This window comes from Staurois parvus, unplaced genomic scaffold, assembly GCF_062004578.1.
Source record: "Staurois parvus isolate SC_StPar_1 unplaced genomic scaffold, SC_StPar_1.0 ptg000355l, whole genome shotgun sequence".
Classification (NCBI taxonomy): Eukaryota; Metazoa; Chordata; class Amphibia; order Anura; family Ranidae; genus Staurois; species Staurois parvus.
The window spans coordinates 1,561,852-1,577,388 of record NW_028318151.1 but is presented as its reverse complement, the minus strand read 5'-3'; the positions used below and the strand labels follow the sequence as shown (position 1 = coordinate 1,577,388).

The 15,537-nt window shown below is 39.4% G+C and overlaps 1 protein-coding gene across 2 annotated transcripts in view; it reads right to left on the bottom strand.

The window, feature by feature from the left end:
* Nucleotides 1-279: 279 nt before the first annotated feature.
* Nucleotides 280-15,537, bottom strand: part of MARCHF3 (membrane associated ring-CH-type finger 3) — a 342,991-nt gene continuing 327,733 nt past the window's right edge. For both annotated transcript variants that reach the window (XM_089684768.1, XM_089684769.1), the window contains 2 exons: nt 10,147-10,356; nt 280-1,496 (listed from right to left, as the gene is read on the bottom strand). In XM_089684768.1, coding sequence (XP_089540894.1) covers nt 1,338-1,496; nt 10,147-10,356 — 369 coding nt within the window. In that variant the 3' untranslated portion in view covers nt 280-1,337. The remainder of the gene's footprint in view (nt 1,497-10,146; nt 10,357-15,537) is intronic.

Below are 15,537 nucleotides of genomic sequence, written 5' to 3'. Positions count from 1 at the left end.
TTTGTTTGGGAATTTACATTAATTCCAAAATCAAATGTTAAAAACAAATTTTGAAGTACGTTCATATGACATTTATCAAGTCATCGAATGTACAGAGAATTTTCATATGAATGTTCATACCTATATTTGTGCAAAAATGTATTTAAAAATCTAAAAGTATGGTCAGCTTTAGCTTTAAAGGAACAGTAGTGACAAGCCTGCTGAGGAACATAGTAGAGGTTATAAAAATAAAAAAAAATAAAAGTCTCTCTTTCCAATATACAATAAAAGACTTGCCACAAGAATTTATAGTATTTATTACTTAAATAATGCACAATTTTATAATAACTCATAAGGTATATGTGAAATAGTTTAAAAATTATTGAAGTTTATTTCCTCTGCTAGCCATCTCCCAGTCATCATTGAAGTCTAATGGCATATTTAAGATACTCCAGTAGTGAAAGGGTTAATGGGTGGACTTCAGGATAAGAATGTCTCTCTGTGTCTTGTAGGAACATAAGCTGATGCTGAACACCATCCGATCAGAATCAAGATCCTCTCTTTCAGCGCCACCCCCAAGTAACGTGTGGAAGGAACTGACATTATTCAGTGTTATAATCACGTACATCCTCTTGGCGTATCGATCCTGTAAATGCCAGGCTTGGAAAAAAATACTTGTTTTAAAAAAATAGCTTAGAAACCATAAATATATTTATACAAAATGTGCTGAAAACAGAAGAAAATAAAAATAAAAATGGCTGCATATCATAATTTCAAGAAAGTACAACACTGGAGAAAAATATTGTGCTAAGATCTATGCCTTCACTTTAACATGTGTAAAGTTTACCTGCCCTTTACAAAAAAATGGAGACAGCTTTCTTATGATGAGGTATGACACTGAAAACACCCCATGCTTCCACAATGTCATTTGTTCCTATTAATATGACATAACATTGGAGCAAATATTAGTTCCATTTTATAAATGACTGCCTCCATTGTTATGAAGAGATAGGTACTCTTTACGGCTTGCCTTAAACTGCAATAATAATAAAAAAAAAATACAATTGCGTATTTTCAATTTTCATGTCATAAGGTAACAAAATAGGAGGTTAATGGCTGTTGTATTAGAGACTTGTATGCAAGATGCCACCGGCTAAATGAACAAGTTTGGCAAGTTAGCAAATACATAATTGCAGCATTCATCACTTAAATTAAAACTGGATTCTGTTGCTCCAGGAAATGAGGATGTCCAAGTTAGGGGTTAACAGTCTCTAAATGAAGTCCAAGTGAAAAAAGAGAGGGAGATTTATAGTGCTACAGTGTGTGTGGCTGCCAGACAAGTCCCTCTTAAGCCACTGTCACACTATGGTCTCTTTAGAATTCCGTTTGAGAGAGTGCAGGCCCAGCAACGACTGCTGATTGGAAGGTAAATTGATCGATTTTGGGATCACCAGAATAACCCTCTGATTGGTCCGACGCCATTCATTGTATAATCTACAGTGGTATCTAAATGACACCTGAAATAAAATGACAAAAATGTACAGTTATTTATCAAACTGGGCAAAGTGTATTGCAAAAAAAAACAAAAAAACAATATTTCAAGGTAATTTAAAAGGTCAAAGGAGTAAACTGATGGCAAATGAAAGATACACTCTAATTACAGTAAGCGAGAAAATTAAGCATACAAATATATGGAAAAAAATGTACAGGTACTTATCAAAACAGGGCAAAGTATTGTATAGCAAAAAAACCCAAAAAACAACAAATAAAGTAAACAAAAAGCAATATTTAAAGGTAATTTATAAAGTCAAAGGTGTGAACTGATGGCAAATGAAAGATACGCTCTAATTACAGTAAGCTTTAAAATGAAGCATACAGGGTGCATAGTCTACCCACCAAGGACTCCTGCCGCTTAGCCAGGCAGAGCTATGGTGTGCCAGGTAGATCTAAAATCTTAGCAAAAGCTTGGTTTATTTTGCTGGTGTTCTAGAGAAACCAACAGCTCTGCCAGATAAATATCCAGGTTATGTATTTCTAATTTCAGCCACTGAACAAAACTGTCTCCCAACATACAGAGAACACTGTATGGTATAAAGGCCAACTCCAGGCAGATTTAATGTGGTTGCAAAGGCAAGACATTTTCAGCTTAATGCATTCCCTGCCTTCAATCACATCCTGTGAGAAGGGAAAGGGGGACAGGCTGAGCCGCCCTGTGCGTATCTATGGACACACACAGCTTAGGGACAAGCCCGCACATGAGCCCCCATAGCAAGTGACTTGCTATGGTGGTGCACGCAGAAGAGCAGGAGTCTAGAGTGCCAGCTGGGGACCCCAGAAGGGGACTTTCAGGGCCACTCCGTGCAATACCCTTTCACAGAGCAGGCAAGTATAACATGTTACATTGTTAGTCTGGCTGAAAAAAGACAAGAGCCCATCCAGTTCAACCATAAAAAAAAAGTTATAATCCTACACCCACAGTTGATCCAGAGGAAGGCAAAAAACCCAGTAAAGCATGATCCAATTTGCTCCTGCAGGGGAAAAAATTCCTTTCTGATCCCCCGAGAGGCAATTGGATATTCCCTGGATCAACTTTACCTATAAATGTTAGTACCCAGTTATATTCTGTGTATCTAAGAAACAATCCAGGCCTTTTTTAAAGCAATCCACTGAGCTGGCCAGAACCAACTCTTGAGGGAGTCTATTCCACATTTTCACAGCTCTCACTGTGAAGAAACCTTTCCGTGTTTGGAGATTAAATTTCTTTTCCTCTAGACATAAAGAGTGCCCCCTAGTCCTCTGTGATGACCTCAGGGTGAATAGCTCTACACCGAGTTCACTATATGAACCACTGATGTATTTATACGTTTGCTGATTACAAAAATACACTTTAAAGACCCTAATTATTTCAAATTATTTAAACTTTTATGGTTGTACAACTGTTCTTTGTCTACCTAAATCACTGCACAGTAACAGATTATTAATTGTAACTATGCACCGTTACCTTCCAAAAATAATTACATGTAAACAAAGGAAAAAGGACTATTGACACATAGTAGAATAAAACCAAAATCCATCATGTATAAAAAAAATAATTCAAAATAATTTTATCAATATTATTCTGGAAAAATATTTGTCTGGAACTATCTTAAGGTAGTTCCAAACATATATTTTTCAGGCATAATGCATTAATTGGCAGATAGAACAACATCCATATATCTATTTTATCATTGTATTGTGTTTGCCAATGAGAACTGCAACCCACCACCGCAGTCCTGCATAGCAGCACAAGAGAAGCTCTTGCGGAATCAACACAACCATGGATTCTTAGATATTATTATTATTATTAACCACTTCCATAAAGGGCACTTTTACCCCCTTCCTGCCCAGGCCAATTTTCACGTTTCAGCGCTCTCACACTTTGAATGACAATTGCGCGGTCATACAACATTGTACCCAAACTACAATTTTATTTTCTTCACACAACTAGAGCTCTCTTTTGTTGGTATATAATCACCACTGGGGTTTTTATTTTTTGCTAAATTAACAAAAAAAGACAGAAAATTTTGAAAAAAAACCCCACATTTTTCTTTGTTTCTGTTATAAAAGTTTGCAAATAAATAATTGTTCTTCATAAATTTAGGCTGAGATGTATTCTGCTACATTTCTTTGGTGAAAATAACCCAATTTAGTATTTATTATTTAGTCTGTAGGAAAGTTGGTATCCCTTCTGATGATGTGCTTGGGCACGAAAGGCCTTAGGAGGAACCGACAGAGCATGACGTCATCTTCTGCCCGGAGCCACGAGACAGCCCCGCGGCCATTTTAATTTAGGGTCAGTACCATTGCTGCGTACTCTGCTTTAATACATGTACTGTACACAGCCTTACTACCCTGTTTGTCACTTGAGTTTTATTCAATAAATCGATTTTAAAATACTACACTATGGGCACCTGTTTTTTGGTTCCCATTGGGAGCTAAATCCATTTGCAGGATCCCTGTAGTGCTTACCTATCACCACCAGAGGGACGGAGCTTTTGGAGTCTGGCTGATAATCATACCACCTTTAAGGGGACCTCCGGATCTCTGATATATCTTCCCAGGCTGACTGATCCACAGATTGGAGTTCACTCTCTCCATCTACTCTAGGATTCCAGGAGATATTCATTTATGCGCATTTTCCATGCGCGTCCGGTGAGTGCGCACTCTTTCCATTGCTTCCTGGTCTTCATCATCTATTTCTTGGGACTATATATTTATATTCTAGTAATAACCACGGACTATTTGTTTTTTGCACTCATTTCTCAGCGCTGCACTCTGTTGTTATTATCCTGCTTTTTATGGGTACACTGTGATTACCTTTAGTGCTAGCTGCTTGGTCAGGAGCGCTCACTTTATACCATTCTTATCCGATTCATGATAGACTGAAGAGGGGATAGCCTGTGATGAGGTCGGCCAATGAGGAGGGAGTTACAATAGTCAAGGTGAGAGATAACAAGGGAGTGAATAAGTTGCTTAGTGGTTTCAGAGATAAAGGTAAAGCGATTGGGACACTCTGATTTTAGCACAGTTGTAATGTCTGCTGGCTAACACAAGCAGTTCACCGATGTCATAAGATGTGATATATGATGTAGTTCTTTTAGAGTTTATGTGCTCTTTAGAAAAACAGTTTGAAACCCGGACAGTTGAAAGCTCTGCCACATGTGAGGATAGCCTGCATACACTTCAGACATCACAAGTACAGAGAAGTATCTCTTCCACTAGAAGTCTCAATTGAATTCCGTCATACTCTATTGCCCTTGTGCTTCTCTTTACATAATCCTCCACCTTACTGTCTTTGTGGCCCCATCACTTTTTGCAATTTGATCAACTGCCACGGATGATCTCTACACAAAAGTTTTCTATTTGAACACAATGGCCACTGGGATAGTTCTGACCTGATTGAAGCTGCCACTCATGTAGAGTGTGCTTCACAGCAGACTCGGAAGGGAATCGGTGCCAAGAGGTGACCCACACCCATTATATGGCCATTTATGAAGCCCTCCAAATGACTGAGTTCAGGTGTTCCCAGTGAAGGGTTATTGTTACAGCATACAAAGATGTTTTAGACAATTGTGCAGGTATGGCAACAGTTTGGTAAAAAATTGTTTTCTGTTTTAGCTGTGTTCCTGTGCAAAGAAAAAACAGGGCCATAAAGACATGGTTTGTCATGTTTCATATGGAGGGACTCAGGTGGCATGAGCTCTGAACCTCACAGCCTTATTGATCATCTTAGGGCTGAATAGGAACACAAATTAAAAGCTAGGTCTTCTCGTGAAACATTGGTACCTGACCTCCAAAATGCTCAGTCTGAATGGGTAAACAATCCCACAGAAAAAAAAACCTCTAAAGCTCCATGCACATTAGCATTTTTTCTGCTCCTAGAAGCTAAACAGTTTTATCCTATATGTCCATGCACATTACTTTAGGCTATCAGTATTTTTTAGCTTCAGTATCTAGGAGCAGAAAACAAATTGAGTTTTTTGGACCATTTTTCCAGCAGGAGAAAAAAAAACGCTAAATGCTCCTAAATACTCCTAAGGCTCCATGCACGGTTTTGTAAAGCTCAAAGAACGCTGGAAAAACGTTTTTTTTCAGGTGTGTCATAGTAGCGTTTAGAAGCATTTAGGAGTGTTAGCATTTTATTAGCGTTTTGTACAGTACATATAGAGGAAGAAAAAAAAGCTCGAAAAAAGCGGTTAGGAGCGTTTAGCTTTTTTTTCTGCTGGAAAAATGCTCCAAAAAAACTAGTAGCCTAAAGTAGTGTGCATGAACACAGGATAACAGTATTTAGCTTCCAGGAGCAGAAAAAAATATATGCTGATAATAGATTCTAGGAGCTTAAGAAAACACTAGTGTGCATGGAGCTTAAATATTGCTAAACCCTACTAAAACGCTCCTAACAGCTTTTTTTCTAGGTTATTTTTTGTTTTCCTCTACATGTACTGTAAAAACGCTGATAAAGCACTAATGCTCCTAAACGCTGCTAAAAGCTGCTAAAATGCTCCTAACAGCTTTTTTCTTGTTTTTGTTTTCCTCTACATGTACTGGAAAAACACTGATAAAATGTGAACGCTCCTGAATGCTACTAAAACGCAACTAAAAACACTATTACCAGTGTTTTTTATCCAGTGTTTTTTCCAGCATTTTTTTGGGGTTTTTTCTTTTGTTTTAGTCTACAGGTACTGTAAAAACGCTGATAAAAACACTAATGTTCCTAAACGCTGCTAAACACTGCTAAAATGCTCCTAACAGCTTTTTTCTTCCTCTACATGTACTGTAAAAATGCTGATAAAACGCTAATGTTCCTAAATGCTCCTAACAACCTTTTTCTTGTTTTTTTTCCCTCTACATGTACTGCTACTAAAAACGCTATCAGCAGTGTTTTTTATCCAGCATGCATGGAGCCTTATGATGTTGTGGAAAGCCTTCCCAGAAAAGTGGGGGCTATTACAGCAAAAAAGGGAGCTTTGGAACAGGATGTTCAACAAGCTTATAGATGTGATAATCGGGTTCCCACAAAATCTGCAGAATCAGTAAAAACCTTTCATATACAACCCTATACAGACTGGTGAAGGCCTGGATCTCCTAAGACCTAGCTATTTGCTTGTGTGCATTAGACCTGACACTGCTCTGTAATGTGTAAAGAAAAGCCTACTGAAGAAGCATAAGCAACAATATGTTTACCAATTAAATGGCTGTCAATAGTACAGAAACTGCTCTTAAAACAATGACAAAAAAAAAATACACACTTTAACTGGTTCCCAACTGTGCTATAGCCGAAGGACGGCTACAGGTTGGTTGTGAAATCATGGGATGACGTCTATGGGCGTCATTCCAGAACATGCTCCTCTGTGCGCCCCCAGCGGCATGCACCCGGCGCCACCAGTAATTGCTGTATCCTACGGACACAGCTGATCATGGGGTATGGTCAACAGCCAATCACGGCGGCCTTTTTACCACGTGATCAGCTGTGTCCAATGACACAGCGATCACCGGGTAAATACAGTTGCCAGTTATCGGCTGCACTTTCCTCACGCTGTCACAGCGTGAGCAAAGTACTGCCAAGAACCAGCAATTGTCAGCGAAGGGATCGGCCACCCACCCACCCACCTGTACCCATCAGTGCCACTAACCTGTATCCATCAGTGCCACCCACATGCCCAGCAGTGCCACCCACCTGTGCCACTCAGCAGTGCCACCCACCTGTGTCCATCAGTGCTACCCACCTGTGCCACTCAGCAGTGCCACCCATGTGCCCTGCAGTGCCACCCACCTGTGCCACTTAGCAGTGCCACCCATATGTGCTGCCCATCAGTGCCAGCTATCAGTGCCCATCAGTGCTGGCTATCCCTGCCCATCAGTGCAGCCTCATAAACACACATCAGTGAAGGAGTAAAATTACCTGTTTACAAAATTTTATAATAGATACAAAGAAAAACTTTTTTTTTTCAAAATGTTTGCTCTTTTTTTGTTTATAGCGCAAAAAATAAAAAACCTAGTGGCAATGAAATACCACCAAAAGAAATCTCTATTTGTGTGAAAAAAAAATTAAAAAAAATTTCATATGGGTACAGTGTTGCATGACTGCGCAATTGTCATTTAAAGTGCAACAGCGCTGAAAGCTGAAAATTGGCCTGGGCAGGAAGGGGGTAGAAGTGCCCGGTAGGCAAGTGGTTAGAAAAAGCTTATTCACTGGTGTTTGCTATTAGCAAAACTTATTCTCAAGTGGTACACATGTAGCCCTGGGTGTTCTTTATAAAATCTGAGTCAAACATTGCACTTGTTCTAAACACCTACACTGTTGATGTAATTTTATTTTTGCAGGTCAAATTAAAGAAAACCTGTCATTAAAGAAACATGAAGGCTGGCAAGGCAGACCTCAACTTCAGCAAACCATTGTCGCCAGGCTGTTAAGGTGACCCTCTTGTTTCAGTACTCTGAGTCACTGACCCAGAAATGTTATGCAGATAAGGACTTTTCTTTTCCAGACTCAAATAATAACATCCGCGAGGGTGTCTCATACTTCTGATGTACATTTTGAAGCAAGAGCATAGTTTGCTTGAAAGATCTAAAAATAATAGAACCCCCTGGCAACCAACATAGGTAGGAAGCTAGTGATTAGACATATAGTTTAATGGTGTAGGGAGAATGTGTAAGAGTTGCAGCACAGCTTACCTGCCAGACTCTCCGAGGCAGTATGACTGATGTCCACCTACTGCCTTTACACCCTTGTGTTAATTTATGTTGCCTCTGTATGGAAATGTGAGGATGCAAAATACATGGTATAGAAAAAAAAAGGGAAAAAAAAACCTCCTGCGCTGCCAGATGGCTAAGAACCCCACCTAGTGGCTGCAAACACCTGATTATATTCCAAACAGTAAAACATAAATGAAATGTGAAATAGTGTTGCTCTACTCAATGCATAAATAAATAATAAACATAAAAATAAATGAAATGAAGTGTCAAGTGGAGCTATACCCCAGGTATAATAATGATTGCTTATAGAAGCAACGGGTAAAACAACGATAAGTCTAACAAACAACAACAGGGGTAAAAACGTGGCCCAAAAAATGGTAAATGTACACAAAAATAAAATGTGAACAACCAAGTGAATAAGTGGTCTATAATAGATATAAAGATATATATAAATATCAAAACAGTAATTCTTCAGCACAAACCGTGAAACATCAGTGGTCACTAGGGTCCGAACCCCATTTTTACATGTGAGTAGGTTCTCTGTGTACTTTTTATAATAAATTCCTTTGAAACTTACTACACTATGGGAAGTTTTCTTGCATGTATGGATATTGGAGGAGAAAGAGATTCATGGTCTTACCCTTATAAGGACATCTGACTTACACCTGGGACTGCTTGCCGTGGAGAGAAGTCCTTGTTTTATTTACTACTAAGATCAACCCATCGGTCTGTGTATATGCTTTTTTGACCCCTGGCAGGTCGCAGTTGTAAGGTGAGCTCGCACACTAGCTGGTGCAGAATTGTTCGTTTGCAGTGACCAATGATGTTTCACAGCTTATGCTGAAGAGTCACTGTTTTGATGTTTTCTGGGACTATTTATTCATTGTGTCACACTTTGCTTATAATATTTATATATATCTTTATATATATATATATATATATATTATAGACCATTTTTTCACTTGGTTTTTACCCCTGTTGTTGTTTGTTACACTTATCGTTGTTTTCACTCACATTGCTTCTATAAGCAATCATTATTATACCTGGAGTATAGTTCCACTTGACACTCCATTTCATTTATTTTTACGTTTATTATTTATTTATGCATTGCGTAGCGCAACACCATTTCACATTTCAAAGTACATGGTATGTTGATTTTTCTTTAGATCGTGGTGACTTGAAATGTTACAAAACATATTTAGCTGCGACTGTATTTGGCCGCAAGCGCATTTATACAGTATAGTGGGGACCAGAAGAGCTATGGATCTCTTGTGACAGCATTTATATTGTACTGGTTTTAGGTGGCATTTTGCAAGGTTGGGCAGCAATTTGTAACTGTGGTTTTAACTGCGAAATAGAGACGTGCATAAAATACAGTATGTATTAGTGGGAAAACTGCTGCCATAGTGAGGCCTGAGCTGTACTCCCTATTGATAGGGTCTGAGGATGGTGAACATTACTGCTGTGTTTGTTAAGGGTCACTGGAAATCTCTAAAGTCTACAAGATCTCCAGCCAGTGGTTTAGGACTACATTTTGCTCTCAACTGTTTTTCATGCGACTCCCAGTATCCTGAAAAGATGAGAATTATCAGTTTTCACCAGTCAACCAAGAAAAGAACATTTACAACACAATTTACATTATTATTAACTCATTTTGAGCTATATATTTTCTTATGTTGCAAGTCAGTCATGACTTGCTAACACTCGGTATAGCTCATAATCTGACAAATATTGGGGACCTGTGAGCAAAGGCCATGGTATATGGTGGTGAAGTCTTGGAAGCCTGTAGACATCCAATATATTATCAAAAATAGTAAATGTCCCTCATAAAATTCAAGCTAAAGGAAAAACCGCTTAGGTTATCCATGTCAGAAACAGACCATTTACAATACTATTAAATGAATGTGTAAAGTAAACACATACAATACTCACAAGTGTCCAAAAGAGGTAAATAGTAAAGAGTGCAACTGTGAGTGCAATAAGTCCAACTGCTTCTAGTCGGCTACTGAAGTGCAGATGATCCACGGCTCCTCGAAGACACAACCACCCAGAGATGGTGGCAAGTGGGGTTATGAACAGGAAGCAAACCATGTCTCCAAACAGTGTTCTCTTCTCATGTTGGGGGCCGGGATTCCGTAACCACTACAAAACAAAAAAGGCCATGAGTAACTATATTATTCACCAGCTCTTCTTACTGTTCTACATTCACAAAGAAACAGCAGCAGGCACAGATGATAAATAGTCTGTCAGATCTGCTGAAATTTTTTGTTTAATACATTGATGCAAGATCACCACTCATGTAACACTCTTATTCTACAATCTCCTTTAGATTTACCAACAGCTAGGGTGTGAGGGGCCTCCCTGTTAGGATATACAGTCATGGCCGAAATTGTTGGCACCCTTGATATTTCTCCAGGAAATCATGTATTTCTCACGAAACGTATTGCATTAACACATGTTTTGCTATACACATGTTTATTCCCTTTGTGTGTATTGGGACAAAACAAAAAAAGGGAGGAAAGAAAGCAAATTCGACATAATGTCACACAAACCTCCAAAAATGGGCTGGACAAAAGTATTGGCACCCTTTCACAACTGCGGATAAATAAGAATGTTACAAGCATGTGATGCTCCTGTAAACTCACCTGGGGCAAGTAACAGGTGTGGGCAATATAGAAATCACACCTGAAAGCAGATAAAAAGGAGAGACGTTCACTTAACCTTTGCATTGTGTGTCTGTCTGTGCCACACTAAGCATGGACAACAGAAAGAGGAGACGAGAACTGTCTGAGGACCTGAGAACCAAAATTGTGGCAAAATATCAACAATCTCAAGGTTACAAGTCCATCTCCAGAGAACTAGATTTGCCTTTGTCCACAGTGCGCAACATTATCAAGAAGTTTGCAACCCATGGCACTGTAGCTAATCTCCCTGGTCGTGGACGGATGAGGAAAATTGATGAAAGATTGCAACGCAGAATAGTCCGGATGGTGGATAAGCAGCCCCAAACATGTTCCAAAGACATTCAAGCTGTCCTGCAGGCTCAGGGAGCATCAGTGTCAGCGCGAACTATCCGTCGACATTTAAATGAAATGAAACGCTATGGCAGGAGACCCAGGAGGACCCCACTGCTGACACAGAGACATAAAAAAGCAAGACTACAGTTTGCCAAAATGTACTTGAGTAAGCCAAAAGCCTTCTGGGAAAACGTCTTGTGGACAGATGAGACCAAGATAGAGCTTTTCGGTAAAGCACATCATTCTACTGTTTACCGAAAACGGAATGAGGCCTACAAAGAACAAAACACAGTACCTACGGTAAAATATGGTGGAGGTTCAATGATGTTTTGGGGTTGTTTTGCTGCCTCTGGCACTGGGTGCCTTGACTGTGTGCAAGGCATCATGAAATCTGAGGATTACCAAAGGATTTTGGGTCGCACTGTAGGGCCCAGTGTCAGAAAGCTGGGTTTGCGTCCAAGATCCTGGGTCTTCCAGCAGGACAATGACCCCAAACATACGTCAAAAAGCACTCAGAAATGGATGGCAAAGAAGCGCTGGAGAGTTCTGAAGTGGCCAGCAATGAGCCCAGATCTAAATCCCATTGAACACCTGTGGAGAGATCTTAAAATTGCTGTTGGGAAAAGGTGTCCTTCCAATAAGAGAGACCTGGAGCTGTTTGCAAAGGAAGAGTGGTCCAAAATTCCGGGTGAGAGGTGTCAGAAGCTTATTGATGGTTATAGGAAGCGACTGATTTCAGTTATGTTTTCCAAAGGGTGTGCAACCAAATATTAAGTTAAGGGTGCCAATACTTTTGTCCAGCCCATTTTTGGGGTTTTGTGTGACATTATGTCATATTTGCTTTTCTGCCTCTGTTTTATATTTGTTCCAATACATACAAAGGGAATAAACATGTGTATAGCAAAACATGTGTTAATGCAATACCTTTTTTGTGTGAAATACTTGATTTTCAGGAAAAATATCAAGGGTGCCAACAATTTCGGCCATGACTGTAGATTGAATAGACTGTTTAGGAAGGCCCTCGAACCATATTGTTGTTGATAATTACATCCAAAAATTAAGGCCACACACCACAAAACCACCCATTGAACAGATTTACATAGCTAACAGGTACAGTCAGGTCCATAAATATTGGGACATCGACACAATTCTAACATTTTTGGCTCTATACACCACCACAGTGGATTTGAAATGAAACAAACAGGATGTGCTTTAACTGCAGACTGCCAGCTTTAATTTGAGGGTATTTACATCCAAATCAGGTGAACGGTGTAGGAATTACAACAGTTTGCATATGTGCCTCCCACTTGTTAAGGGACCAAAAGTATTGGGACAATTGGCTTCTCAGCTGTTCCATGGCCAGGTGTGTGTTATTCCTTCATTATCCCAATTACAATGAGCAGATAAAAGGTCCAGAGTTCATTTCAAGTGTGCTGTTTGCATTTGGAATCTGTTGCTGTCAACTCTCAAGATGAGATCCAAAGAGCTGTCACTATCAGTGAAGCAAGCCATCATTAGGCTGAAAAAACAAAACAAACCCATCAGAGAGATAGCAAAAACATTAGGCGTGGCCAAAACAACTGTTTGGAACATTCTTAAAAAGAAGGAACGCACCGGTGAGCTCAGCAACACCAAAAGACCCGGAAGACCACGGAAAACAACTGTGGTGGATGACCGAAGAATTCTTTCCCTGGTGAAGAAAACACCCTTCACAACAGTTGGCCAGATCAAGAACACTCTCCAGGAGGTAGGTGTATGTGTGTCAAAGTCAACAATCAAGAGAAGACTTCACCAGAGTGAATACAGAGGGTTCACCACAAGATGGAAACCATTGGTGAGCCTCAAAAACAGGAAGGCCAGATTAGAGTTTGCCAAACGACATCTGAAAAAGCCTTCACAGTTCTGGAACAACATCCTATGGACAGATGAGACCAAGATCAACTTGTACCAGAGTGATGGGAAGAGAAGAGTATGGAGAAGGAAAGGAACTGCTCATGATCCTAAGCATACCACCTCATCAGTGAAGCATGGTGGTGGTAGTGTCATGGCGTGGGCATGTATGGCTGCCAATGGAACTGGTTCTCTTGTATTTATTGATGATGTGACTGCTGACAAAAGCAGCAGGATGAATTCTGAAGTGTTTCGGGCAATATTATCTGCTCATATTCAGCCAAATGCTTCAGAACTCATTGGACGCCGCTTCACAGTGCAGATGGACAATGACCCAAAGCATACTGCAAAAGCAACCAAAGAGTTTTTTAAGGGAAAGAAGTGGAATGTTCTGCAATGGCCAAGTCAATCACCTGACCTGAATCTGATTGAGCATGCATTTCACTTGCTGAAGACAAAACTGAAGGGAAAATGCCCCAAGAACAAGCAGGAACTGAAGACAGTTGCAGTAGAGGCCTGGCAGAGCATCACCAGGGATGAAACCCAGCGTCTGGTGATGTCTATGCATTCCAGACTTCAGGCTGTAATTGACTGCAAAGGATTTGCAACCAAGTATTAAAAAGTGAAAGTTTGATTTATGATTATTATTCTGTCCCATTACTTTTGGTCCCTTAACAAGTGGGAGGCACATATGCAAACTGTTGTAATTCCTACACCGTTCACCTGATTTGGCTGTAAATATCCTCAAATTAAAGCTGACCGTCTGCAGTTAAAGCACATCTTGTTCGTTTCATTTCAAATCTATTGTGGTGGTGTATAGAGCAAAAAAATTTAGAATTGTGTCGATGTCCCAATATTTATGGACCTGACTGTAGCTCTGACTCCAACAATCTCCTCTCTCAGTCTCTAAATTAGCTCGGGTTATTCAGTGGGTGAAATTGTGGTGTACAGCCTCCATATGTGGATGTTTATAGTGGATTTCATTGGTGTTTGGAATGCATCTGGAAGAGCTGCCACCACTACCTAGACAGATCTGAAACAGTTACCACAACCTGAAGGAAACCTGTAGTGAAAGAAGTATAGTGGCTGCCACTGTTCTCTAGGTATGGCGGCTGCCTGGCTTCCTAAGGCTTCAGTACTTTCTAAGTTCTGAAAGAAGCAAGGAAATTGGAAACTTATTACTTTTACATTTTTTTTAAACTCTACTTTTTTCTATAGAATCTCAAGATTTATAAAATATGAGGCACTTTAGCAATTGATCCTCAACTCTATATAGGAAACCAGTTGCCATACCACCCTTTAGGTTCAGCAATGTGATTGGCAATTTCACTGTTCATTGTAGGAAGTTCTTAGACAAAGCCAACATTTGTGTATAACAGCTCCTAAAGATTTGAAACTTTAGGACATTTTAGAAGTGCTAGATTAATTCATTTTATATTACTACAGGTACAGTTTAAAGCTCTGAATATATTCCTAATATATTTTGTTTTGAAGTTTTTGGACCATTTTTGCTGCAATTGTCTGGGCTTATCTCTGCTTTAACAATGTTTTCTGTAGGTAAAATCTCTAAAATTGTATTTTACTGGGATCTTTTTTTTTTATTAACACGATCAAAAGATAAACTTCTCCAGGCGGACCTGGTCTACAGCAACAAAAGAAATGAAAACTTCCATTCTTTAACTGACATTTCCCAGTGCAAATATGAATCTGAGTGGTTGCGTTGATGCAACACTGATTGTCTTAGACAGTTAATTTCCTCTGACACCTCAATAAATCAAGTACACTATTTGAAGTGATGTCTGACTGAAGTGCTATACAGGTAATCAATACCCCTTGGCTTCTACGAGTAACACTGCTAATGATACTTCCAAAGGTTCTGCAGTTTTCATCAGAAATAATTCAAGCCATACTTTGAGAAAAAAATCCTGTTTTTTCTTAATGTTTAATAAAAGAACAATTGACACATGTTGAAACCTTGTTACTTATAAATGAAAATTCCCAAGGTTGTAATATGCATATTAAGAGCAATAACCACCCTGAGATTTAGGTTTTGAAACTTCCCATTGAAAGATCACCCTCTGCAGTGTAAATGTAGTTTTAAGCTCCATTAGGTACCTAAAAAACAATTGCCATACTCCAGAAACATTTTACTTGAATAAAAATTCTAGTGTCTAAGGAGATAACCCTTATATTACTATTGTATGTGCAGACCTGCAATAATCCTTGGATTAGATTGACTGGTTTAAAAGTCCATGGATTGACAATATTTGTTGCAACCCACTGGTTAACCCTCTCCAAGGGCAATTGGGTCAACAGCAGAGAGGACCAGCATTAGCATTGTGTAGCTATACAATTATTAAATGCATCTATCAGTAGTGTTTGCAAAAAACATTTGGATGATATTAATACAGTCAGG